A 22,003-nucleotide genomic window follows, 5' to 3' on the forward strand; every position below is an offset into this window, starting at 1 on the left:
AAAGGGAAAAAAGGAACTTCTTCTATACAGTTTTATATGTAATTATGTTCGACAGCAAAAGCCACTAGAGCTCATTTAGTAATTACATCAAGAAAGGCTATTGAAACGATCCATTAAAAATAAGCAAGAAGAATATCTTTGAAGTGGGAGTAGAGATATAGTCCAATCAATGGCGATTTAACAAACAGACCTGACGTTCCCTTGACAACGTATCGCAACAGAGAGGAGATAACTAGAATTGTTTTTGCTTTTGTCTGCTTACCTTAGCGAACATCATTTTCAAAAATGAAAAAATCTCTGCAGGTTCCCTCGGGGTAAGTTAACTTAAAAATAATAAAGAAAACGAAGATTTCATTTTACAATTTTAATTTACGCTTGGCTTTAGCTTCCCCAAAGTGAAAGTGTGGTGAAATGATAGCCAGACTTTCTTTTTTTCATGACATAAATACGATGCTTCATACTTTAAAACATTTAAAATAACATTTATAATTATATTTACTAAATTTAATAGTAAATAGACTGGAAGAATGATTGTTGTAAGCATCTTGATCTTGTAATACTAATAAAATAAACATTTACGGAGTTATTGATTGAAAAGGAATTAATGAATCCAAGTACATGAAATAACTGAATAGTATATCATTTTTCAGCCTACTGTTTTTTTTAAAAAAGCATTTTACGTATTCATTAAATGCTGATAAATTTCTATATTTTGGCCATATCATGTAAAACAATGTATCAAGTTAAAAGCGTAATTATTATATAATCTTTACCTCGTATATATTTATCTAACCATATATAGAATTATAGTTAAAGAAAATTACACAGCATTTCTTAAAGCATTTAAAACTTCCACCATTCTGATGAGATTTGTAGACTACTTACAAAATGAGGCTGTGCAAGATCTCAATTGGACAATATTTACCAATGAAATTTTATATGATTGGATAATTTCTGTCCTTCAACTGCTGAATATTAAAATGTTAGTTAAAAAATGAACTTGTTCCAAACAGTTATCGCTGATTGTGTTGGCTAGCTTAAACGTCTAGTCCTTGTTTAGGAATTATAGAAGAAAAGGCTGCATATTCATCAAACATTAGTAAGAATAATGAAGATTAATGAAAACAGAAAAGTATATATTATTAAGGGTTCATGAGTTGTGACAGTTTTCATGTGACTAAAACTGGATCATTGTGATGTGTGCTTGATTAATGTGATTGTACAATATCTTCATACAATAGATAAAGATAAAGATTTAAACGACAATGTAATACAATAATAATGTGTATTTCTTTATCTTAAAATATAATATAAACATCCATCTTTGTCAGAATCTGGTCTAGAAATTTCTGATAATTGCCTGATGAATTGAATCTTTGTGGGAATTACACAGACAGGTGACCAACCAAAGTATGATGAAGAGAAGTATTGGGGGAATGCCAGGAAACATGTTAAAAAGCAAGCAAGGGACTAGGATGCTTCAGAGTGTCAGAAGCAATCAGCTAACTTCTTCTGGTAGCAGGAAGACTACTACAAGTGAAAAGATAATTTCTGAGAAACCAAGCTTTGTCCGAGGAATACAGGTTAAACATACACTGTCTCTCTCCATCTCTATCAACACACACACACATAATTGTGTGCATGCGACATATATATCGCACCAAAAATTATAACAAATTGAATTATAAGCCAAACAAGCAAATTTTTTTAAAATCTTGCTTTGTAAAAGCAATCTCTTTCGCATATGTGGTTAATATTATATATTAATATCACAGCCTAGCTTCTACTTTAAAGCTGGTAGCACTGCACTCTTAAACTGTTGGAAATAGGTGCACATAAAAAAAACAAAAGCCAAGCTTTTGTACTATAAAAGAAACACTTCATTCCCTGTTATTATAATAAACATTATGCAATTCTCTTCATTATATTAATAATATTAATTTTAATAATGTTTATATTATGTAGTTTTGACAATATTCTGCAGATTTATGATGAGGAAGGTAATGATGTTACACCTTTACCACTATTGACACTGGACCCTAGTCTGGTACGCAAAAACCAGACCAGCATTCTAGGTGAAGGGTCTACAACAACAGTAAGTTGATATTTGCAGTGCATACTTCAAGTACTTTTCTAATATGTACCAACTATTAGACCATGTCTTTAAACAAAGGAATGATTTACGTTACCATTAAACAATTAAGAAAGACATGTCCTAAAGCAGTTATCAACACTATGAACGTGATGAGAGAAAATACCCACAATATACATATACTTTTATCCCGCATTGTTTTACCCTGACCTAGCCCAGAGACAAGTTGTTATCATAATTTGTTATCTAATAAATGGATGAGTAACTGGTTTGATATTATAACTTGTTGTTTTGAGTGGATGAGTTTTTGGTGATATTTATGTGGCTTTTTTTTTATTTAGTGCAGTTTTCTCAAGGACCAGTAATGTCTTGTTCTTGCCACCATCAGTATTTAATTTATAATTTAATTTGGGTATTTTAGCCTTCAGAATTTGCATCCCAAGCAGCAGGATTGTCTGCGACAGGCAGTATGTATGGAGGCCCATTCTCACGGTGTGTATTCTGATGATTTATAAACTGGTTTTTCACAATTACTGGTAAATATTTGTCTTTTTCTTTTCTTTAATTCAGTAGTTCAGCAATCTTCTAATTTTGTTCAAAATTTTACCAGTTTAGTGAAACAACACATCATCCTTAGTTCGTTTACTCAAAAGTTTGTATATATGGTTTGTCTAATGAAGTGCTGGCGAACAACTTATAGTGGAAGTTTTACCTTTGTCCTAATTCTTTAGGTCAGTCTTCACACAATCAAATGATACTGATTCAGGTCCAGACGAAGATAGTATCTCTGAGATGACATCGACCTGGTCAGGTAAGATGCGACCATGCATGCATGCATATGTGAAAATAATACACATGCATGCTCATGCATGCACACACATAGAGGCAAATTTCCTGATGTTAGTATTTGATGACAGAATGCATCATTTTCTTTTAGCTGAAGACATACATAAGTTTTAATTTTGTTTTAATCTTGTGAACATTGCAGCGGGCATCACTGATACAACATCACAAGGTAAAAAGTTAGTCTCTGTTGGTTTGGAAATTTGACTTGTTAAATTTAAGTCTACCATTTATTTATATATATATGTTTTTTGCATTGAAAAATTGCAAGAGTTTCATGTTTTGATATTAAAAAATGTTACTAAACAGCCCGAAACAACAACAAAAAAGAGAAAAACAAAGCAAAGCAAAAAAGAAAACCCAGAAAAAAAGCAAAACAAAAAATGAAAACATTCTGTGAGAACATTGCAGTCCTTAATGTCAATATTGATTATTTGGAACACCAATCTCATCGCTGCTTATGGAAAAACTGTAGTATATGCTGTATGGAAATAGTGGTTTGGAGGTAGACTTCAGAATAAGTGGCTCATCTTCAGTTTTAATTAAGTTGAATGTTGTAGAATCGAAATCTTTTAACATAATTTACAAAACAAACTACTGTAGGGAACTTTTGAGAAAGTTATAAAGAGGTGGTGCTTTTGTTACTTGAAAAGAGAAAATTATATCTGTCTCAATGAATAGGAATGCAGTTTTCCTTTGTCACCAGAGAGGAATTATTCTGGCATATTTGTATAGATAAATTATCATACAAAAATATAAATCCTAGGCACTCAATGCTATACTGACACCAAAAGCAGAGGAGGGGTGGAATTATGAAAATTAGGTATTTGAAAACAGGTATTGGGTATGATTACATTAAACAGGGGGGAGTGGAGCTGAACAGACTGAAAGAGGGGAGCAGGACATGAAGTTATGTACGTGTGTCTGATAAACCACCATTAAAGAACAGATAATTAGCATAGCTTAGTTTTTGACATATTGTATCAGCCTTAATGGCCTTCCTGGTGCAGTTGTAGTCTTGTTCAAAGAGTGTGGGAAATGATGTCTAGCATTGTCCTACTTCATGTTATACATTTTTGTTCCTATACTATGTTTAATAATACATCAAAGAGCTATATGATCAGAAAAAATCTTCATGCTTTCTGTGTGTTCAAAAGTTGTTTCACATCATTCTGTTATTGGTTGTTTCCTTCCTGTTTTCTTTATCATTCTAAACTTTGAATAAGTTTGAAAATGTGCATTACTTTAAAGTGTTTTAAGAGTGGGTTAATAGCCATTCAATGAGTCTTTTGAATAAGAAACTGTATTTAATTGATTTTATGAAACTTATATGATATTGATTCTCATTTCAGTACTATTGTTTATCACAATAAACCAACACTGCTATATGTTGTAAGCATGTAGGCAAGTCATTATGCCTAGTGTAGTATATAGAGTAGAATATAAATAGGCAGGCAGGTAGAGGCGTGAATGTATTATGTAAAATTGTTATTTATTCAAAACTATTTATTTATTCAAACTATTTATTCAAGCATGATACTTCATAAAACATTAATTTATTCTTCCCTTGACTGGTACCAGTTGTTTGGGAAGCACATGGCTAGATATAGTTTCTTATGGCGAGCAAGGGATGGATGTGGATAGGCGACGTTTAGCATCGCCTTCTCCATATCCCTCTGTCACCTGCCATCTCCTTCTCCCTCTGCTTCTGTGAGACGCTCTGCATCTTTTTCTCACAGATAAAGTATGTCTGCAATCCTTCAGTTGAACTGTCGAGGGATCTGAGCCAACTTTGAATAACTCCGATGCCTAGCATCTCGTTTCTCTCCCGAAATCATAGCTCTACAGGAGACTTCTCTTATACCTTCTTCCTCTTTTTCCTTCAAAAGCTTTTGAGTTTTACGTCAGGACTTGCAGACTGACAACCTTCAGGTGGAACTGCTCTTCTGTTTAGACCACAATCAACCCCTCTTTACATACTATACCTACTGTTGTATAATTTTGTTCCTTATGCTGGCTTTTATTGTTCAAGATGTTATCATGTAACCTAGGTTTTTATGCAACACTACTTTTTTCCAGCCATGATATAGCCTTAGTTGCTGGCACGGCCTACAAAACAAACAAACAAACAAACAAACAAAAGAAAGTTCATCCTTTTCCTGCTAACACAGTTAATGCATGGCATATATACATTGAATCCCTCCCAGTTCCTTCCTGGACTTTTTCTAGTTGACAGTAATCCCATGAGAGAAACACTTCGTTAGACACTCGTCACCCAGGAGTCGTCTCCGTATCAGAGTATTGGGCCAGAACAAGTTACACGCCACCCTTACCTGTCTTTCTGACCACCCACCTCCATGCCGTCCCGTGCGGTAGGAGGAGGAAGTTCTCACTATATTAATGTTAGGATACACCTACGCCATGCAGTCGCACCTCTTACAAGGTGAGGCCCCACCAGTTTGTCATTGGTGTGAGAAACTGTTACTGTTTTGATTACTTTTCCTTCTTTCCAGAGTATCTACCAGCAGTGTTTTGTTACAGCAGGCTCTTTGTTTTCGTGTTTAGGTCCGTCCCATCGGCAGCTAATTTTTTTCACTTCTAAAGAAGATAAACTTAATGATTTCTTAAATTTCATTTTTGCTGAATCAACCAGACATCCGACACAGGAGGGAAGAAGTGAAGGAGATTTTGACAGGAGCTGACCTAGAAAAGACAGTTGATTTGATGCTGGAAGAAACAGAGACCTTTGGATGTTGGACTTGCCATCTGTGTGTGTTGCTGCTGACAGCGAGGAAGCCCTTGATGTACATCAGAAAAACAGCCAGTATCTAGAGGTAAAATACATAAAATTGTCAGCTCATTGTATGTTAAAGAACTGATCTATGTACATCTCATAATCTTGAGTCATAAATTCTAAAAGCCAACTTAAGAAATTACAATCTCCACTCATTATTTTGCCAGACATTATGGTAGAACGGCTTTCCTCCTGAGTTATCCATAATTATGGATCATACCCTTTTATGTTATCAATCTTATTGCTCAGTATTTGTGTTGGACAGATGTTGGCAAGATAACGAGTCGGGGCTGTATTATTGTTGTATTATAGTTTGTATTCATTTTAATTGTAATAATTCATTTTAAGCTGATTCACCAATCAGTGTTCTTGACAGAAATTCTTCTTTTGACAGCTGTGCAAATCACGTGTTGGCAACGATCTATATGCAGAGAGGGGAATGACCACATTCAATGACCCACCGAAGTTAAAGGCCATCCAGACAGAAAAGATTGTGCTTGTGGTAATGCTTCAGCCTTGAATCTTTGTTAAGAAATAAAGAGCAGATTGTGGTAGCGTTCTTTATGTATTATCAAGAGTTATTTCAAGACAACAAAAATTTTAGTGGGCAGGGAATAATAACGATAGTAGTAATAAGATGTTTGTATAGCACAGAATCAGTGTGTGGTCACACTGCCCTTTACCTTACTAGGCTAAGTATAACTAATAAGAACATAATAAGACACAAAATAACATTTAGAAATATTTTCTTCTCTGACAGTCACACACACGTGCGTGATTCATTAGCCCGGCTTCTCGTGCCAGGGCTGGGTGACTGAGCTGGTCCACCCATTTCTCTTCTGGTATCCTTTTTTTCTCTCATGGGCCTTTCACCTATACTCTAGTTCTAATAAACCCTTTCCCTGTCACATATACAGTTTTATTTCTCCAGTCTTCTGTCTAGACTGATCTTTCCCCTGTCGTCTTTTTTCCATCATGCCTTTCTTTTGATGTATCTCTTTTCTCTGTGGCCTTCTTTAACTCTCCCAAGGTTTTCAAAAACAAATCTTTTACTGGTTTTACTTCTATCAAGCTCTTGTGCTCTGGACAATATCTAGTCCAGAGCGCAACCCAGAAAGCCTCAGAGTCCTTTGCAGATGAGGTGGAAACCAGTTTGTAGATCGTCTGAATAAAGTGACTGTGCACAGATCCCTCAACTCTTCCAAGGGGGTCATCCTTTGAGATGTCAGAGGTCGACATCAGGTCAGAACTGGCATCCCAGGGGTTTCTGATGCTCAGAGAGTCAGCTCAAAGGATTGTGAAATTTGTTCCTACCAATACTCTGTTTCTAACCTTTTGTTTGCCCCCAAATGCCTCGAACAAGAAGAAATCCAAAAATATGATGTGTAGTTGGTTGACAGAATATATCTTTGAAAATGGGAAGAACATTTGTGTTCCACCACTCATACCCAAACACTGGATAGAATTAATAAGTGGAGTTGCTGTCAAAGATCTGGGAATGGCAGTGGTGGAGATAGGGGGAGGCCAAAATATTTTATTGTTACAAAACTTTTCAGCAGAATGTACCATGTTGGCAAATGTTTTTAGTTATTTGATAACTACAGAAAACCATCTTTGGTAACTTGCAGTACACCAATGACAAGCAAATCATAAACATAACCATCAAAAAAATGTCACAGACTGCATGTTTCTTGAAGTGACAAAACAGCTTAATTTCAGGAAAATGGTTTTACCTGTACCAACTGGGACATGTATGACACGTATGCTGCAGAAGAAAAATTGACAGCAGGTATGATAAAGTAATTATGATTATGTGGAGTAAATGTGTTTGCATTTTTGTACTTTTCCATTCATAGATGCCTACATATGCATACAAATGCTTACAAAGCTTTATAATGTATACTCTTTTGTGTTTTTCTTTATGAATTTTTGTTAAACAGAGCTTACGTTTTTAAAAGAAGTCATTTCTGACAGTCCTGTCAACCAAAAACTATAGTGTCTCCTACTTCTCCTATGCTCTCAGAGTGATAAACATTTTCCAGTCAACCTTTCTGGTGATAAGCTTTTCCATTTAGTGTTGATAGTACAGTTTTAGGTTCATTACAACAAAACAGCAATAACTATTACCATCAGCCTAGAAATCAACCTATTATTGCAAGGCCTTTCCTTTTCCTGTAACAGGCTGTTCAGTGGCTGGGATAGTCCTTTCCCTCCATCTATCCTACCACTAAAAAATTAAATTGAAATGTTCATACTTTTGCCCTAATACTCCAAAGACAGATAGAATTTCTCACCCACAGTAAAGGCTTTATCATTAGTTCAGGTGTTGGTGCTGTGCCAATAAAACTATTCATATTGAGTTGACACAACTGCCCCAATGCCCCAAGGTGGTGGTCTTGTATCACATAAACAATGCATGTCAGCTGTGATGCATCCCCTCTGTCTCAGATGGCAGCATGGCCTTCCTCTCATGCCTTCTTCTGTGCAGCACCGGCTAGCTTGGTGCCCTGTTGCTCTATTCTCAAACTTGCTTCTAACTGTACCTTATTGCCTGATGGCTATCCTGTGTCTTGGCAGAGGTACTGTCAGCTCTCCAGCATGTCAGTGTTCTCCTGGCATTCAGGTGCTCTCAAAGTAAAACCAACCCCCAAGGCTGTGTGCCTTAAATTCCCACCCTGGCCAGGAACTTTACATGGCTTGCATATGAAACCCAGGAAAGCGCGTGACCCTTCACCTGTCCAGGGTCTCAAATGCAGGTGGGCCTTTAAACACATCTGCTGACACTACCCCTACTCCAATTTCTACTCTGTGACACCAGACTAGACCAGCTTATGTCACTGAACTGTTGCAAGTAGGGGTTCCTGGTGTCCTACAAGTATGGCAACTGTGCTTCATATAAAGTCATGGGTTTTATGTTTTCTGTATCAGATCCAGAACAGCCTCCTCAGGCACTTGTTCTCGAATGCTTGTATTCTACTTCACACCTGTAAAATAGGATCAGTACTGTGATTGAGGAACTTTTACAGATTATACCTCATAGTAAACTTGGTGGCTCTCAAATGCTCAAAACTGTTTACCTCTTTTGAGCTGTATCCCGTTCATGTAGATCTCTGCTTTTCCATTGCCATTAACTATAGCTTTGTTCTTACCAGTGCTGTTCTCCATTCCATATGCCCTCATGGCCCCTAGTTCTCTGCCAGTACCTTCATCAGATTGATGATATCAGCAAAGTGTATATAGGTGTCAATGGTACAAGTGAACTATTTATAAAAGGACTGTGATAAATGCATCCTGTTTTCAGGAAGGCAGAACTTGTGAACTAAATACATCTGAACCACTATTTTGTAGAAGAACATGTCTTGAATAAATATCAAACCTTTTCCAACAATGGATATTTACAAACTCTAAATATATATATGCCATTTAAGCAACAGTTGAAATGTACGTGTTAATAAGTAATGTTTCAAGTTCTTTTATCAAACATTGATTTTATCATTTGTAATTGAAACCTTTTGTTTTACCACTTATTTATTTTGTGCTTTTGATTTTGCTAAAATATATCCTTTATTTTGGACGGATTTTGTTGTTGTAGGGTTTGAGATTGAGAGTGGTACTTAAAAGGGATTGAAATGCACACCATGTCAGTGGACAAGATTGTGAAGGTGATTCAGTTCAAAGCGATCATGACAAAGTAGAGTTCAGGGTGTAGTGCGTGAATCAAGCTGTTTTTCTGCTAAAGTTATTTGTGTATGTCACAACAGTTTTATAAACATTCTTTCTTACAAACAGTATTTGTTTTACAGCAGAAGAAGAGAAGGAAGGAGAGGATGAAGCCTCAGATAGTGAGACAGATGCAAATGAAAAGACAGAAGTGACAGCAGAAACAGATGTTCAGGAAAATAGCAGTTCTACTGAAAGTTTCAAGGCAGTAAGTGGGGGTCAGTAATAGTTTTAAATATTTTTCATCTTTTTTTTTTTTATCAAGTAGAAAATCTTTATAGTTAGAGTAAATACATTCGTCACAAAGTTATTTTCTTGTGGCTTTGAAGTGGTTATTTTTTCACCATGTGGTATTGATTGATGTTGAAGTTATTGTTTTAACAATCATTAACTTAAAACACCAGCCAAGTAACCAGAATACACTGCTGACTAACAGTTTAAAGGACATGTAGAACCTTGTGCTGAAAATGTGGACAAACAGATCGGTTACCCTTTTCAAGTACTGCATAATACGAATAGACAACTTCTGCCTTATTTTGTCTTCATATATATTTCTATTCTCCCTTTAACCATGTAAGGATGAACTAATGAGTTGGACATATATTAGCTGCTAACTGTGAGAAAAAAGTTCTCAGTCTCAAAATCTCTTTCCTCACTTTTTTATGTTTTTATTATACTTGTATTTTTTAAAAATATTTTTAATATGAAAGAGGTTAAACCTTTCACGGTCACATAATTAAATATTGTACATAAAAAAGCTTTTTTTCAGAATAAGTTAAATCATGTTTGTTTCAACTGAAATTTTTATGAGGTTTTTGAGTGTTATAATACTCAAAAGTTTGTATATGTACAAGTGCAGTATCTGGCTGAAGGTAAGTTAGGGTGAGGCAGGAAATCAGCTGTCCAGATAGCAATAATTATGAATTATTTTTCAATTGTTAAATTGGTGGCAGACTAGACTGCAGGATCGATCTGTAGTAACCTGGACATTCAAAACTAGAATAACTGATTTATTTGATTTTGGATAGTTGCAAAGGATGACTTGTAGTGCACAAAAACTTTTGTAAGAATGTATTGGGATGTATGATGGTCAAGATTTTTGTCTTGAATAAAAACTTTGATTCTACAAGACAAGAAAATATCCTCAGTTATATAGAGCGTCTTGCTGCTGACATGAAAAATAATTGTACTTTGTACCATTGTAATATTAGATTAATTGTTACCATTGTAACATTGGATTAATACACATGCAAGCTGCACCAGTGCTCAACTGCAGTAGCATTTCAACAATATCGTCTTGAAACTAAATTAATTTTACAGGGAGCCGTGCAACAGAAGAATCATCACTGGCAGTTTCTCAGATGTCTTCTAGAACAGTAGACTCAAAAAGTATGGATAGTGCAACAGGCTATGTGTCAGCTCATGTTGAGGAGAGGATAATGAAGGTATAATAACAAAGTGTGTAAAGAATAAAGTTCTAGTGGGTGCAGTGTAAGGAGCTCTTTTCGTCACTTTTTATACATTCCATGATAAGTCATGCAGGTAGATGGAAGGAGTAAGTGTTCAAGCTGCTAATTCAAGTAAGCTTTAAATCTGCAAGAATCTGCTCCAAGTCTAGCCACTTATCACTTGACCAGAAAGAATTAAAGCATCTATAGGAAGTCATATCTTCATCCTTGTAAATCTTACCCTTCACAATTCTTTGACCTGTAGGGTCGTGCTTGATATCTAATCAGAGAACAAAGTACATTCTGTTGATTAATTATGCTTGTCTTCAGCAGTTAAACTTGTTCATATCTGTACAATATATTTGCCCTGTTTTGAAACATGTTTATAGTGAACAGAGCATGGCAATTCAAATACTTAAAACTATTCACTCTGTGTAAATTTGATTGCATATGCCAAAATGTCTCCATTCATACATCATTGTTCATTAGTAGTTTCATTTATTTTCTTCACACAAAGGTAGCTTAATTATAAAAAAATTCACATATACTTAAATTACATATACTTAAAACAATATAATTTTATGTGTGCAGTCAGAGTCTTTGAAAAAAGATTTGTTCATCATGGAACGAGTGATTAACTTAAATACATACCAGCCCAAACAAGCCCTGTACCGTGGGTTACAGATTGTAGAAGGTAAGTTTGGAGAAAAGTTTCTTGCTTGGACACTTAATTTTCTTTTTTTTAAAAATATTATGTAGGATATGCCGCTTCCACTGCTTTCTTCATGAAAAATTGTTGCATCTGACATATACAGTCAAGATATATTTGGTAGAGTGATATTCAAAACATGTATTGAATTCAGAAAAAAAGTAAAAACCAAAGTGTTGTTGATGTAATACTTTAGAAGTGGTAGAGTACAGCGCTATTATCACTTGATGTTTTCATGCCTGTCACAGAGACAGAACCTGAATCAACCACGGGAGCTCAAGTGCCAGATGTTGGTCCCACCCTTGACCGGCTGTGGTCCTACTCATGTTCATTGACCAAAGGACGCAACGTCTCTTGCCTGGCGTGGAACAAATCAAATCAAGTTAGTTCAGGTTTCTAGATAAAATTTCTTCAGCATATATTTATTATTCACATCTAATTTTTCTGCCCCGTATTTAAATCAGTTCTATGAAATAACCATATATAATGCTAATATATTGGTTGTTTATAAGTTGTTTAATCATTTGTTTTATCCTTGTAGATATATATTTCCTCACTAAATTGTGCATACACGTGTGTGTATCTGAGAGTGAGAGAGAGAGAGAATCTGCATGCATCTGAAATTTTTTTTTATGAAGATATGTAATGCTGAAGGAGTTATCAAATGATATATATACAAAACTGCATTCCATTTAAAGTGTTCATTTTTTTGTATATGTGTTAGCTGTTTTCTTTTTAGCAGTTAGAGAATTTTTATTCTGGGGTAATTCGAGGAGGTGCAATATGTTATCTTTCTTTACCACTCAAACTATATGTAAACCATATGTAAACAAATGTAAGCACTCTCTCTGCAGGACCTCATAGCTGTGGGCTATGGGCAGTTTGAATTCACCAACCAGAAGAGTGGTTTAATCTGTTGCTGGTCTTTGAAGAACCCTGAGGTACTAGCAGATTATAACATTTTACACCATTTGTACATTACGTGCCATGTCTTAGCCATGTCTCCATATCTGTGCATTATGTTCATCTCAAAACAATGTTTACACCATATTTATTTACAGAACTATAGCTTGCTAATTAATGGTCAATTTATTTTCTTGAGGAAGTTAAACCTTTGCTTTCATTAGATGATGATGCTTAAGATGACAATTGTCAACAGTCAGCTTTTACAATGATACTGACAGTCAAGTAAGTCTAGCAGTCAATGATCACTATATACATTTTTCTTGAAAACCAAGACTATTTTTGGTATTGCAGTACCCAGAAAGAATGTACACCTCAAAGCAAGGAGTGACAGCACTGGACTTTTCTGTTGCCAATGCAAATCTTCTTGCTGTGAGTTTAGCATTTCTTTGCTATGTAACACACACATCTAAGCCAGTGTTGTTTTACATAGTTCTTATGAGACAAGAATCATAGATTTGTAGGTGGAGATTTTTATCATTAGAAATAATTTGGTGTGATGCTGACATTAAAAACTTGTGTATGTCATGTCTTTTAAAAGAGGAAAGAGAAAAAAGATTAACTTCTCATTTAACCAGATTATCTCCTTTATACTCTTATATGTTAATCTCACATTTAGGATTATTTCCCATTGAACGCTAATCTCACATTTAGGAAAATTTCCTGTTTAAAGACACGAGGAAAAAGGAGGCAAGTCTTAGTAGTTGGAAAACAAACACATTTTAAGCACAACACAGCTTGAACTTAAAGTTGAAGCTACTAAATCCCCGTGAAACCAAACAACATGGAATTTTACTCTTTGTGTTAAGCTGCATGCTTTCAGCCGACAAACACCGGACACTATTGAAGTTTGATGAAAACTGTATTTGTTTAACATAACACAATGTGGGTGACTCACCAGCCCAAAGCACAAAAGGGTATACTGACTTAAGAAAAGACCCTGGGACAGGATAACTCTAATCACTATACAATCTTTACTTTAGTCTTAATTTTGAACACCTCTATTAATCATAACAAAATGTAAAAGGTAAATATGTATATATCTGTTTCATTTACAGGCAGGTTTTTATGATGGTGCTGTGGCTATCTACAATGTTCGCAGCACAGTTGATGAACCTGTTTTAGACAACCAGTGAGTACAGGTTATTATCTGATCACATACTGTCACAAGAGATTTAAAAAATGTATAAATCCATTTGAAACTATTTTGAGTTTCACCTCCCATTGCTAACTTTGGGTCATTATAAGTAGCGGAATATCCCATAAGCTGAAGGCAGTAGAACACAGGGTAGAGTGCATTGAAGCATGTGCAAGTAACAATTGCATGGCTGGCCCCTCTCGATCCTGGGTTTTAAGAGTGAGCCCAGCGGAGATAGGTTTGATGTTAAAGCACTGAGGAAAATGCGACATTATGTTTATTTGTACAGTGATTTGGACCACTTCAGCCGCTCGTCAGCAGAAGAGCATGCTCAGGGAGAGCAGTACATGCTGTTTCTGATGAATTTGTTGTTGCTTGTTTTTTTTTTTCTTTTCTATAATCTTATATGTTCTTTTTGTATGAGAACGATATATAGTTCAACTTTACTATTCAAGTTGTGTTTTATCATATTTAATATTTTGTAGTTTCTGTCTTATAAAGTTATGATTGAAATTTAGTTTAAAAAAATGAAAATAGATTTCAGTACCCATATATATTTTCAAATTACCATAAGAAGCCAAAGGTAGTGTTTTTTTCTCCAATTTATAAACTCCTTTTTATTTTTATTATAATAGTGAATTTATTGTCTTTTTTTAATTAATCACCTATTCAGAGTTTTCTTCTGTTTTGTTGATAATTTGCATCCATAAAATATACAATTTTTTTCTCTTTTAATTTTGCATGAAGTGTTTACTTTATATTACAATGGTGTCATTATCAAATAGATTTAGTGAGCAGTATTAGAAATATAAATTTCTGTTTCCATTTAAAGTTATTTTTTGTTCATTTTGTTTTCTTAATTTACAAAAGGTCATAACAAATTTTGAATATTACAATCTGTTGAAACCTGGTAACACTTTAACTTTTAACTACTATTTTCACCTACTAATGGAATTTAATTTTTAGCTTTATCTGGGTTGTGCTGGTATTATTGCATTTATTACACTAAAACTAAGATGAAGAACCAATCATTACAAATTTTATTTCTGTTGCACACATTATATATCTGTGACTGAAAGACTGAACAGAATCTATCACTATTTTGTATTCTGTTGATGACAGGGAGTCACATGGAAAGCAGATGGGTCCTATCTGGCAGATTCAGTGGATAGAGAAGGAACGAGGCAGTGGTGAGGAGAGAGCTGAAGTCATCATAGCTATTTCCTTAGATGGACGTGTCACACAGTGGTCTATACGAAAAGGGTTTGAGAGTTATGGTAAGGCTCAACATAAGCAGCTCAATTGACTAGTATCTATTTCTTGTTTTCATACTGGATTCGTTTCTCATGTTGCATCATCAAATTCTTAGATTTTAATAATCTCATTACATACATTATTACTGGCCCACATTATATATAATCTATAGTCACATATTTTCAGTAAACGAGATATTAAATGCTTTGATGATTTTTCAGACATTATGAAACTTAAGAAGCTGCCTACTCGAATGGCTGGCAAAGCTCGGGAGAAGAAAGGCGAGGCTTTCATATCAAGACATGCAGGAGGCCTATGCTTTGACTTTCATCCACAGGACACTAATATGTAAGTATTGTAAGTACTAGCAGATAAGAACTTTTGTTCCAAGTATTTGGCATCAATGTTTTGCTAAAAAAAAACTTCTCAAATAATGAGGAATGGTTGCATCTAAATAATTATTGTTGAAAGATATGCTTTGATACAAAGATGGCAATGTGCCATTCCAGAATATTGGGAATGGAGGGGGTGACTTGTGCTTTTCGCCTAGCCAGCAACTAAGGATATGTCACAGAAAGGCAGCTAGCCATGTAAACAGGTGTCACATGCAGAGAAAGAACAGTGTGCCCAAGATGAGAGGAGTACTTGTTTGGAAAGCAGAAAAAAGAAAATCTTTTCATGCTTTACAGATGATACCAAAACCCAAAGCATAAGACATTGAATGAAAATTTGTGAATGTGATAGTTTTTCTTTGTGTATGACCGTGATCAGATATTTGGCGGGAACAGAAGATGGCTACATCCACAAGTGCTCCTGCTCTTACAACGAACAGTATTTGGAGACTTATTCGGGCCACACAGTCAGTATTTTGAGACATTTTCAGGTCATATGGTCAGTATTTTCAGGGCTAGAATAGCAGAAATATCTGCAGACCTCTGTAGCAATTTGAATTGATGATGACTGGAAGAAATGCTCTGCTCGATCTGTATCACTTAAAAATATTTGGAGATAATTTGTTTCAGTCATGACTGGGCTTTCAACAGTCTTTTTATGTGATGTTTATGATGATTATAAATGTTACAATTTTTGTAAAATTTGTACTTTTATTACAGTATCTTAGAAAATCATAAGAAACAAAATATTCATTCTTCACAGTGGAAGCTTATACTTGGTTGCTTGGACTTAAGAAAATGGTATTAAAGACAATAAACGCATGATTATTCATAAAAGGGACTCTGTCATAATAATTAATACTCTTTTGATATAATCATAGCAGTAAAAATAACTAGTAGTCCTTTCACATAGTCGTGATAGTTATAACACTTAATATTCTTATAAATGAAGCAGTAATTTTATAAAAATATCCTTTGCATTTTTCACATAAATTCTACAAAAAGTAATATAGATTGATGATTATTGGCTGTGATTAAAAGACTTAATTTCTACATTACACTGGGAAAGAGATGTGTGATGGTAGGAAGGTGAGGAGCAGAAATGAAAAAATCTGCAGTCCAGTAGATAAAAGTCTTGCATATTTTCTCACCATATTAAGATTCCCATTTTGCAGGCCCCTGTATACCGCATCAGATGGTCACCATTTGATGGGGATATTTTCCTGAGCTGCAGTGCTGACTGGAGCATCCGACTATGGCACCAGGATTGTACATCACCCATCTTGTCTTTTTACTCTTCAACAGTAAGCACACACCTGTACATGTTTCTGATTATTTTGTTAGGAGTGTTACTGTTGACATCATTAAATCTTGCATGTCTGTGACTCATTCACACACACACACACAAGACACAAATAACCACACTGTGGTATCATTCCCATCAAGCCATTGCAAAACTTTATAAGATTATAACATTTATAAGATTCAATGTTATTGCACTGTTAAAAATATTTCTTGTTTTCTCTACTGCAGAAGCAGGTGCATGATGTTTGCTGGTCACCTCGGTCATCCACAGTGTTTGCTTGTGTTAATGAGGGAGCTGTTGAAGTGTGGGACCTGGCTCAGAGCATGTAAGACGTACAAGTGTGACACAGGAGGCATCTTATTTTTTCCTGAATGCATCTTATCTTCTCCTACATGCTCTTTACACAATTTTATTTTCCCATTTATGCATGTGCATACTGACAGTAAAAAAAATGTGTATTTCAAATTGTGATGCACTATCAACACATCTTCCAGAGTACTCCCTTCTTAATGGACTTTATTTAATAACTGCTCTTTCTTCAGGTGGTCATTTTAAACTTGTAATTCTTGAATTTTGACTAAAGCTCTTCTGTGTCCTTGTTAATCTTGATGGTCCATTGACCTCTTATTTTGCCGTAAAAGGTGTGAGTTAAGAGAGCTGTCCAGAATACATGTAGTATAGCAGCCAAGCTTGCATCTGACCTCAGGTTATCACCCTTAATGTCATATTTTTCTCATTGTTGTGGTGTTTTGCCATCTTTAGTAGTAGGTTCACTATTTTTAACGCAGCAGGGCCTGCGTGCGACTATACTTGTCCTATGACTTATGCTAACTCCACTGCTAGAATCTGGTCAGGTAATCTTTTAAATAAAAGATTGGTGCATAGTTAATGAATGCAGAACATTTGATTCTGATTTCCCCACATTTTCTCACTTAGCTTTGTTGGAAAGTCAGGACAGTACTGTTGGTCCCTTTCTGTTTAAGTGACATTATATATACATATGTTTATTTGTTTATTTTGAAGACTTTCCTTCTATGCATTATTTGACTTATAGTGCACCTAAAATTTTAACTGCCTTGTTAACAGATTGGATGCTGTGATATCAACTACCCCAACATCAGGTGCCAAACTGACATCTTTGACCTTTGCCAGAAACGCAGAGGTAAGAAATGAAAATAACTATTGCAGATTTTATTCAAGATGTTAATTATAAATCTGTAAACAAAAATTATCTGTAACCAACAATTGTTAGGAGAGGAAATGCCATTTTGTGTTGAACACATTGCAGGTGCGCACACACGCATACACAGGATACTGGTTATTGAATGATACAATGGGTTTCCAAGCTGTAGATCAGAACTCAGGGTCATTGAGAGCCAGCACAGGCCCTGTGTCAGACGACTTGCTAAAATAAGTAGCTGGTCAAGTTCATAGATTCAAGAGTGACCAGAGGCTAAAGACAGACAAAAGTTATGTCACACAAATCAGTAAAAACATTGCTTGTTCCAAATCTCAGCTGTCTGATTGTCCACCAGTAAGTCAGCCTCACGACATCACCTCCCTACCATTGACAGAAAACAGGATGAAGGTCATTCTCAACATCAATGAGTCATATTGTCATCAGAAGTGGTCATTGTGCAGTTTGACAGTGTGGCCTGTCTCTATCAGCTATATATAGGAATAGACAAAGGTCACAAAGACACAACCACAGTGCATCTAGCTCAGCACTCACCAACAGGACTGCAGGTGGCTGCTAAACGGATTGATGTAGAAAACTTAGATCACGAGTTCTCTTATGTACAGAAAAAAGTTAAAGTTGTATTAACCAAGCAGTTGCAACATGAGACTGTTCTCCCACATTACTGTAACTTCGTCCATCGCCATGAACAGTGGACAGTCATGCCTGCTATGGGCTATGGTCCTTGCCATCACCTGCTGCCTGCCTACTTCACAGCGATCTGCCGGATATATTATATCTTGCAGGGTGTACTGCATGCTCTGGAATACTTGAATAACAAAGGTGTTAGATACAGGAGTGTGAAGGTTAGCCTTGTTTTAATATCAGCTAGCGGACAGGTGTCTCAATCATTAGCCTTTACAACTCTCTCTCCACAGTCATAGCAGGCCAGCGCCTGTGAACTTTCTATGGCTACCCCAACATGCTGATGGCTGCCTCCAGTATTCAGTCTGGAAATTATTGAACCAAAGCTGGATATTTCTAAGTGATTGTAAAACTAACCTGAAGATCTTACTACAAGAATTCGGCTATTTTTCAGTGATTCTACTGTTTTTGAGACCAGCATCCATTATTATTACGTTTTCTAGCTTCATGGTAGTAAAGTGTTTACTTTGGACCTACTTGGACTGGACTTTACTTGGTATCTTGATGATACCTACTAGATTGTCTATTGTTGCAGTGCCTTTTGGTGGGCGACAATGAAGGGCAGGCGACTGTATATCTGCTGCGATGCATGCCACCACCACCACCACAAGAAGATCAGGTAATAGTGTAGCTACCATTTGTTTTACAAAGTAGGTGTCGTCAGCTAGGCTTTCCCAAGTGGCACAATAGATAACTGGTTAGGCAGCTTGCTTCTGAAGATTTGTAAAAGATTGAGAAGGTAAATAAGTTTTGCACAGTTGAAAAGTGTTGTGCATCATGTGTTCGTATTGATACATTTCAAGAGTTCTTCAACAATGTGAAAGAGAAGCAAGTTTTACAAATTAGGAAAAGTAAAAAGTGCATGTGTGTGTGTGTAAAAGAAAGGGAGGGAGAGACAGGCCAATTGAAAGAGTAGGCTTATTGCAACTTTTGTTTGCGTTTTCAGAGTGGTAAACTAGGCAAGGTGATCAAGTCATCCCTCGCTAATCAGCTGCCAAATCTGAGTGGAGAGAAGGATGATGCTGATGACGAGGCAGATCTTTAACGAACAAGAAATCAGCAGCTTTGGGTTATATTGAACATTTGCATTTTAAGCCATTAAAACTTTTACCTTTTTACCTGAGGTGAATTTACAAGTTGACTGAGTTGCCAGAAAGCATGCTTGTAATAAAAGTTAATAAAAATTAAGATATTTCGAGAGTTTTCAAAAGTCTGATAGATTCTTGTTTTATGAGGAGCTCTTATGAGCAGATAAACTTAAATTTCAATTTTCAAAAATTATCTTTTACACAGCTTTTTGTTATAGGTAGCCTCTCTTGCTGTTAAGGTTTTACCCTTTTAAATGATGACTAAAGCTTACTAGTAACTTTTAACATCTTAAATCTTTATCTGTACAGAGCTATTTTTAAAGATAGTGCAACTGAATAATTGAGGATCAGGTGATACATCAGCTGCCACAATACAAATAAGGATAGTAGTAATTGAATTTTATGAGTTTTGTCATGTCTGAAAGAATCAGCAATAATATTTAATCCTATGAAATATAATTTTTATATTTGTAAATAACAGACTTTTTTCATTTGTTTTGAATTATTTGATGCATGTTTTTTCTATATATGTATGTGCTATGGTCTCTGACTTATTTCCAACGATGCCCCAACAAAGCCATCATTATTTCCAGAGAAGTTGTGTGTCCTAAATGGACAACTTTTGTAATTTTTCTGTGTGCTGTATTTCACATTATGATATTTTTGAAAAAAAGAGAGAAAAATTGTGCATTGGATGTGATTTTAATTAAAAAATAATTCATCGATGACATAAATGAGACACCAAAATATTTTGAAGCAGTTGTTGGTAAGACTGAGTCTGCATATACTGTCCACAAAACTGCCCCATGGATGGAGAAAACCACACTTTCAAAAAATTTTCTTGACATAAAGTAGACTTAGGTTAGCTCTTTATTTCCTGTCCAGCCAATCCGTGCATCAAACAAGTCCAGGCATTGTATTTTCTAAAGGTCACAAGGACCTGTTTACCATACATATAGCTGATACAAAATGTTACCAGCGCAGAGTTATTGACCCATAACTACGTGCAGCCCAGGTTTCCCACCGGAACAGTCATTCCATTTTGTCGTGTCAAGAGAGGCGACTATGTAAATGGATCGTAAACTCGAAGAGTTTTTGACCATTCGTTTGGAAGGGTTTGCACATATTGAATAATAAAACTTGTTTTCGCCTTTTACGCAGGGGAAGATTGCCTGCAAAATGTGTCACAAAAACAAAACATTTACATCTGTTGATGTTGCTTATATACATCATCATCAACATGAGAGGAACAAAAAAAAAAAACAAAAAAAAAAAAAAAAAACCACCTCGAGTTTGACTGTTAGTTAATCCGTCTTTTCGAATACAACACTGGCTGCTCGATGGAAATTGTCATTGTCTGTTGGAGCCGGCGGTCCTCTTTGTTCTACGTTTTCACCCCATGTGTCCACCTCCATTTTCCATTCTATTTGTACCTTTCAGCCTTTCTCCAGTCCTCCGATGTCCTGTCGTTGACCGGACTGTTGTCTCATGGACTAAAGGTGGGTCTGAGAAGGTGCAAGAATTGTATTGTTTGGCGTTATCTTCAGTCACCGTAACATGAGTAGGCTTTAATGATGGGGCGCTTACACAAGTCCCACTCTGTATACACATTATAATTATAGACTATATACCATGTTCCGTGCAAAATACTCTACATTCAGTTTTGTAAACATGCGGTTTCTTTCAAACCGTACATGCATGTCTCATATTTGCCCCTTGTTCAGACTGCGCCTGGAATCATTAGTCGAGACCGTTTCTTCCCGATGTCAGACATAAATACACTCTTTGTCATTCAACTGTCATGATTTATCTTGGCTATGACGTCATCAGACATACCAACAAGTAGAACTCGTATCAGCCCAATCATCGGCGGCAGCAACAGTAGTCAGGATCACAGCAAGGGCTTCCCCGTCAGACCTAGCTCGTTCTGGCGTGCCTCAGTCAGCCAGCAGAACACAGGTGTGCTAACCGCGTTCAGGGCAGGTAAACACAGATTACCTGTCTCAGACCTAACGTGTGACTACAACCTGTCGTCGTCCTTTCTTTGTTATCGCCTGCGTCTGATCAGTCCCGCCTGGTCCAACAGCTTTTTTTGTATGTGTTGTCTTAATTAGTAGTTTTAGTGCGTTATTTTGTCACCTCACTTTGACCAGCTGCGATTCATTTTTTTTTATTTATTGTGATGATTGTGAGTTAAATAAAAATGAAATGATGAGCTACATCCTTAGGGGCTCACCGAACGACCGCTGTAGCCATTAACACAAAACATCTTGCGTGATGGAAAACCGGATGAAATGTTTGCCAGCAGATGTTTTTCGCTGTCAAAGTGTTTTTAGCGAAGTGATTTTTCTGTTGGTAAAATAAAAATCAGTCA

General features: G+C 35.9%; 1 protein-coding gene across 1 annotated transcript; it reads left to right on the forward strand.

Annotated features, from left to right (window-relative positions):
- Window positions 1–179: 179 nt before the first annotated feature.
- Window positions 180–20,378, forward strand: LOC112573139 (WD repeat-containing protein 78-like). The gene is given in 26 exon segments (XM_025253227.1): window positions 180–314; window positions 1,394–1,583; window positions 1,985–2,095; window positions 2,514–2,584; window positions 2,824–2,903; window positions 3,081–3,107; window positions 5,589–5,681; window positions 5,684–5,769; window positions 6,124–6,231; window positions 7,449–7,518; window positions 9,533–9,667; window positions 10,770–10,894; window positions 11,489–11,591; window positions 11,855–11,988; window positions 12,461–12,547; window positions 12,864–12,941; window positions 13,628–13,701; window positions 13,997–14,050; window positions 14,830–14,984; window positions 15,183–15,309; window positions 15,733–15,820; window positions 16,529–16,657; window positions 16,887–16,984; window positions 17,746–17,821; window positions 19,077–19,160; window positions 19,488–20,378. Coding segments are annotated over 26 exon segments (2,511 nt in total). The 5' UTR covers window positions 180–285; the 3' UTR covers window positions 19,587–20,378.
- Window positions 20,379–22,003: the final 1,625 nt, after the last annotated feature.

This window comes from Pomacea canaliculata, linkage group LG10, assembly GCF_003073045.1.
Source record: "Pomacea canaliculata isolate SZHN2017 linkage group LG10, ASM307304v1, whole genome shotgun sequence".
Lineage (NCBI taxonomy): Eukaryota > Metazoa > Mollusca > Gastropoda > Architaenioglossa > Ampullariidae > Pomacea > Pomacea canaliculata.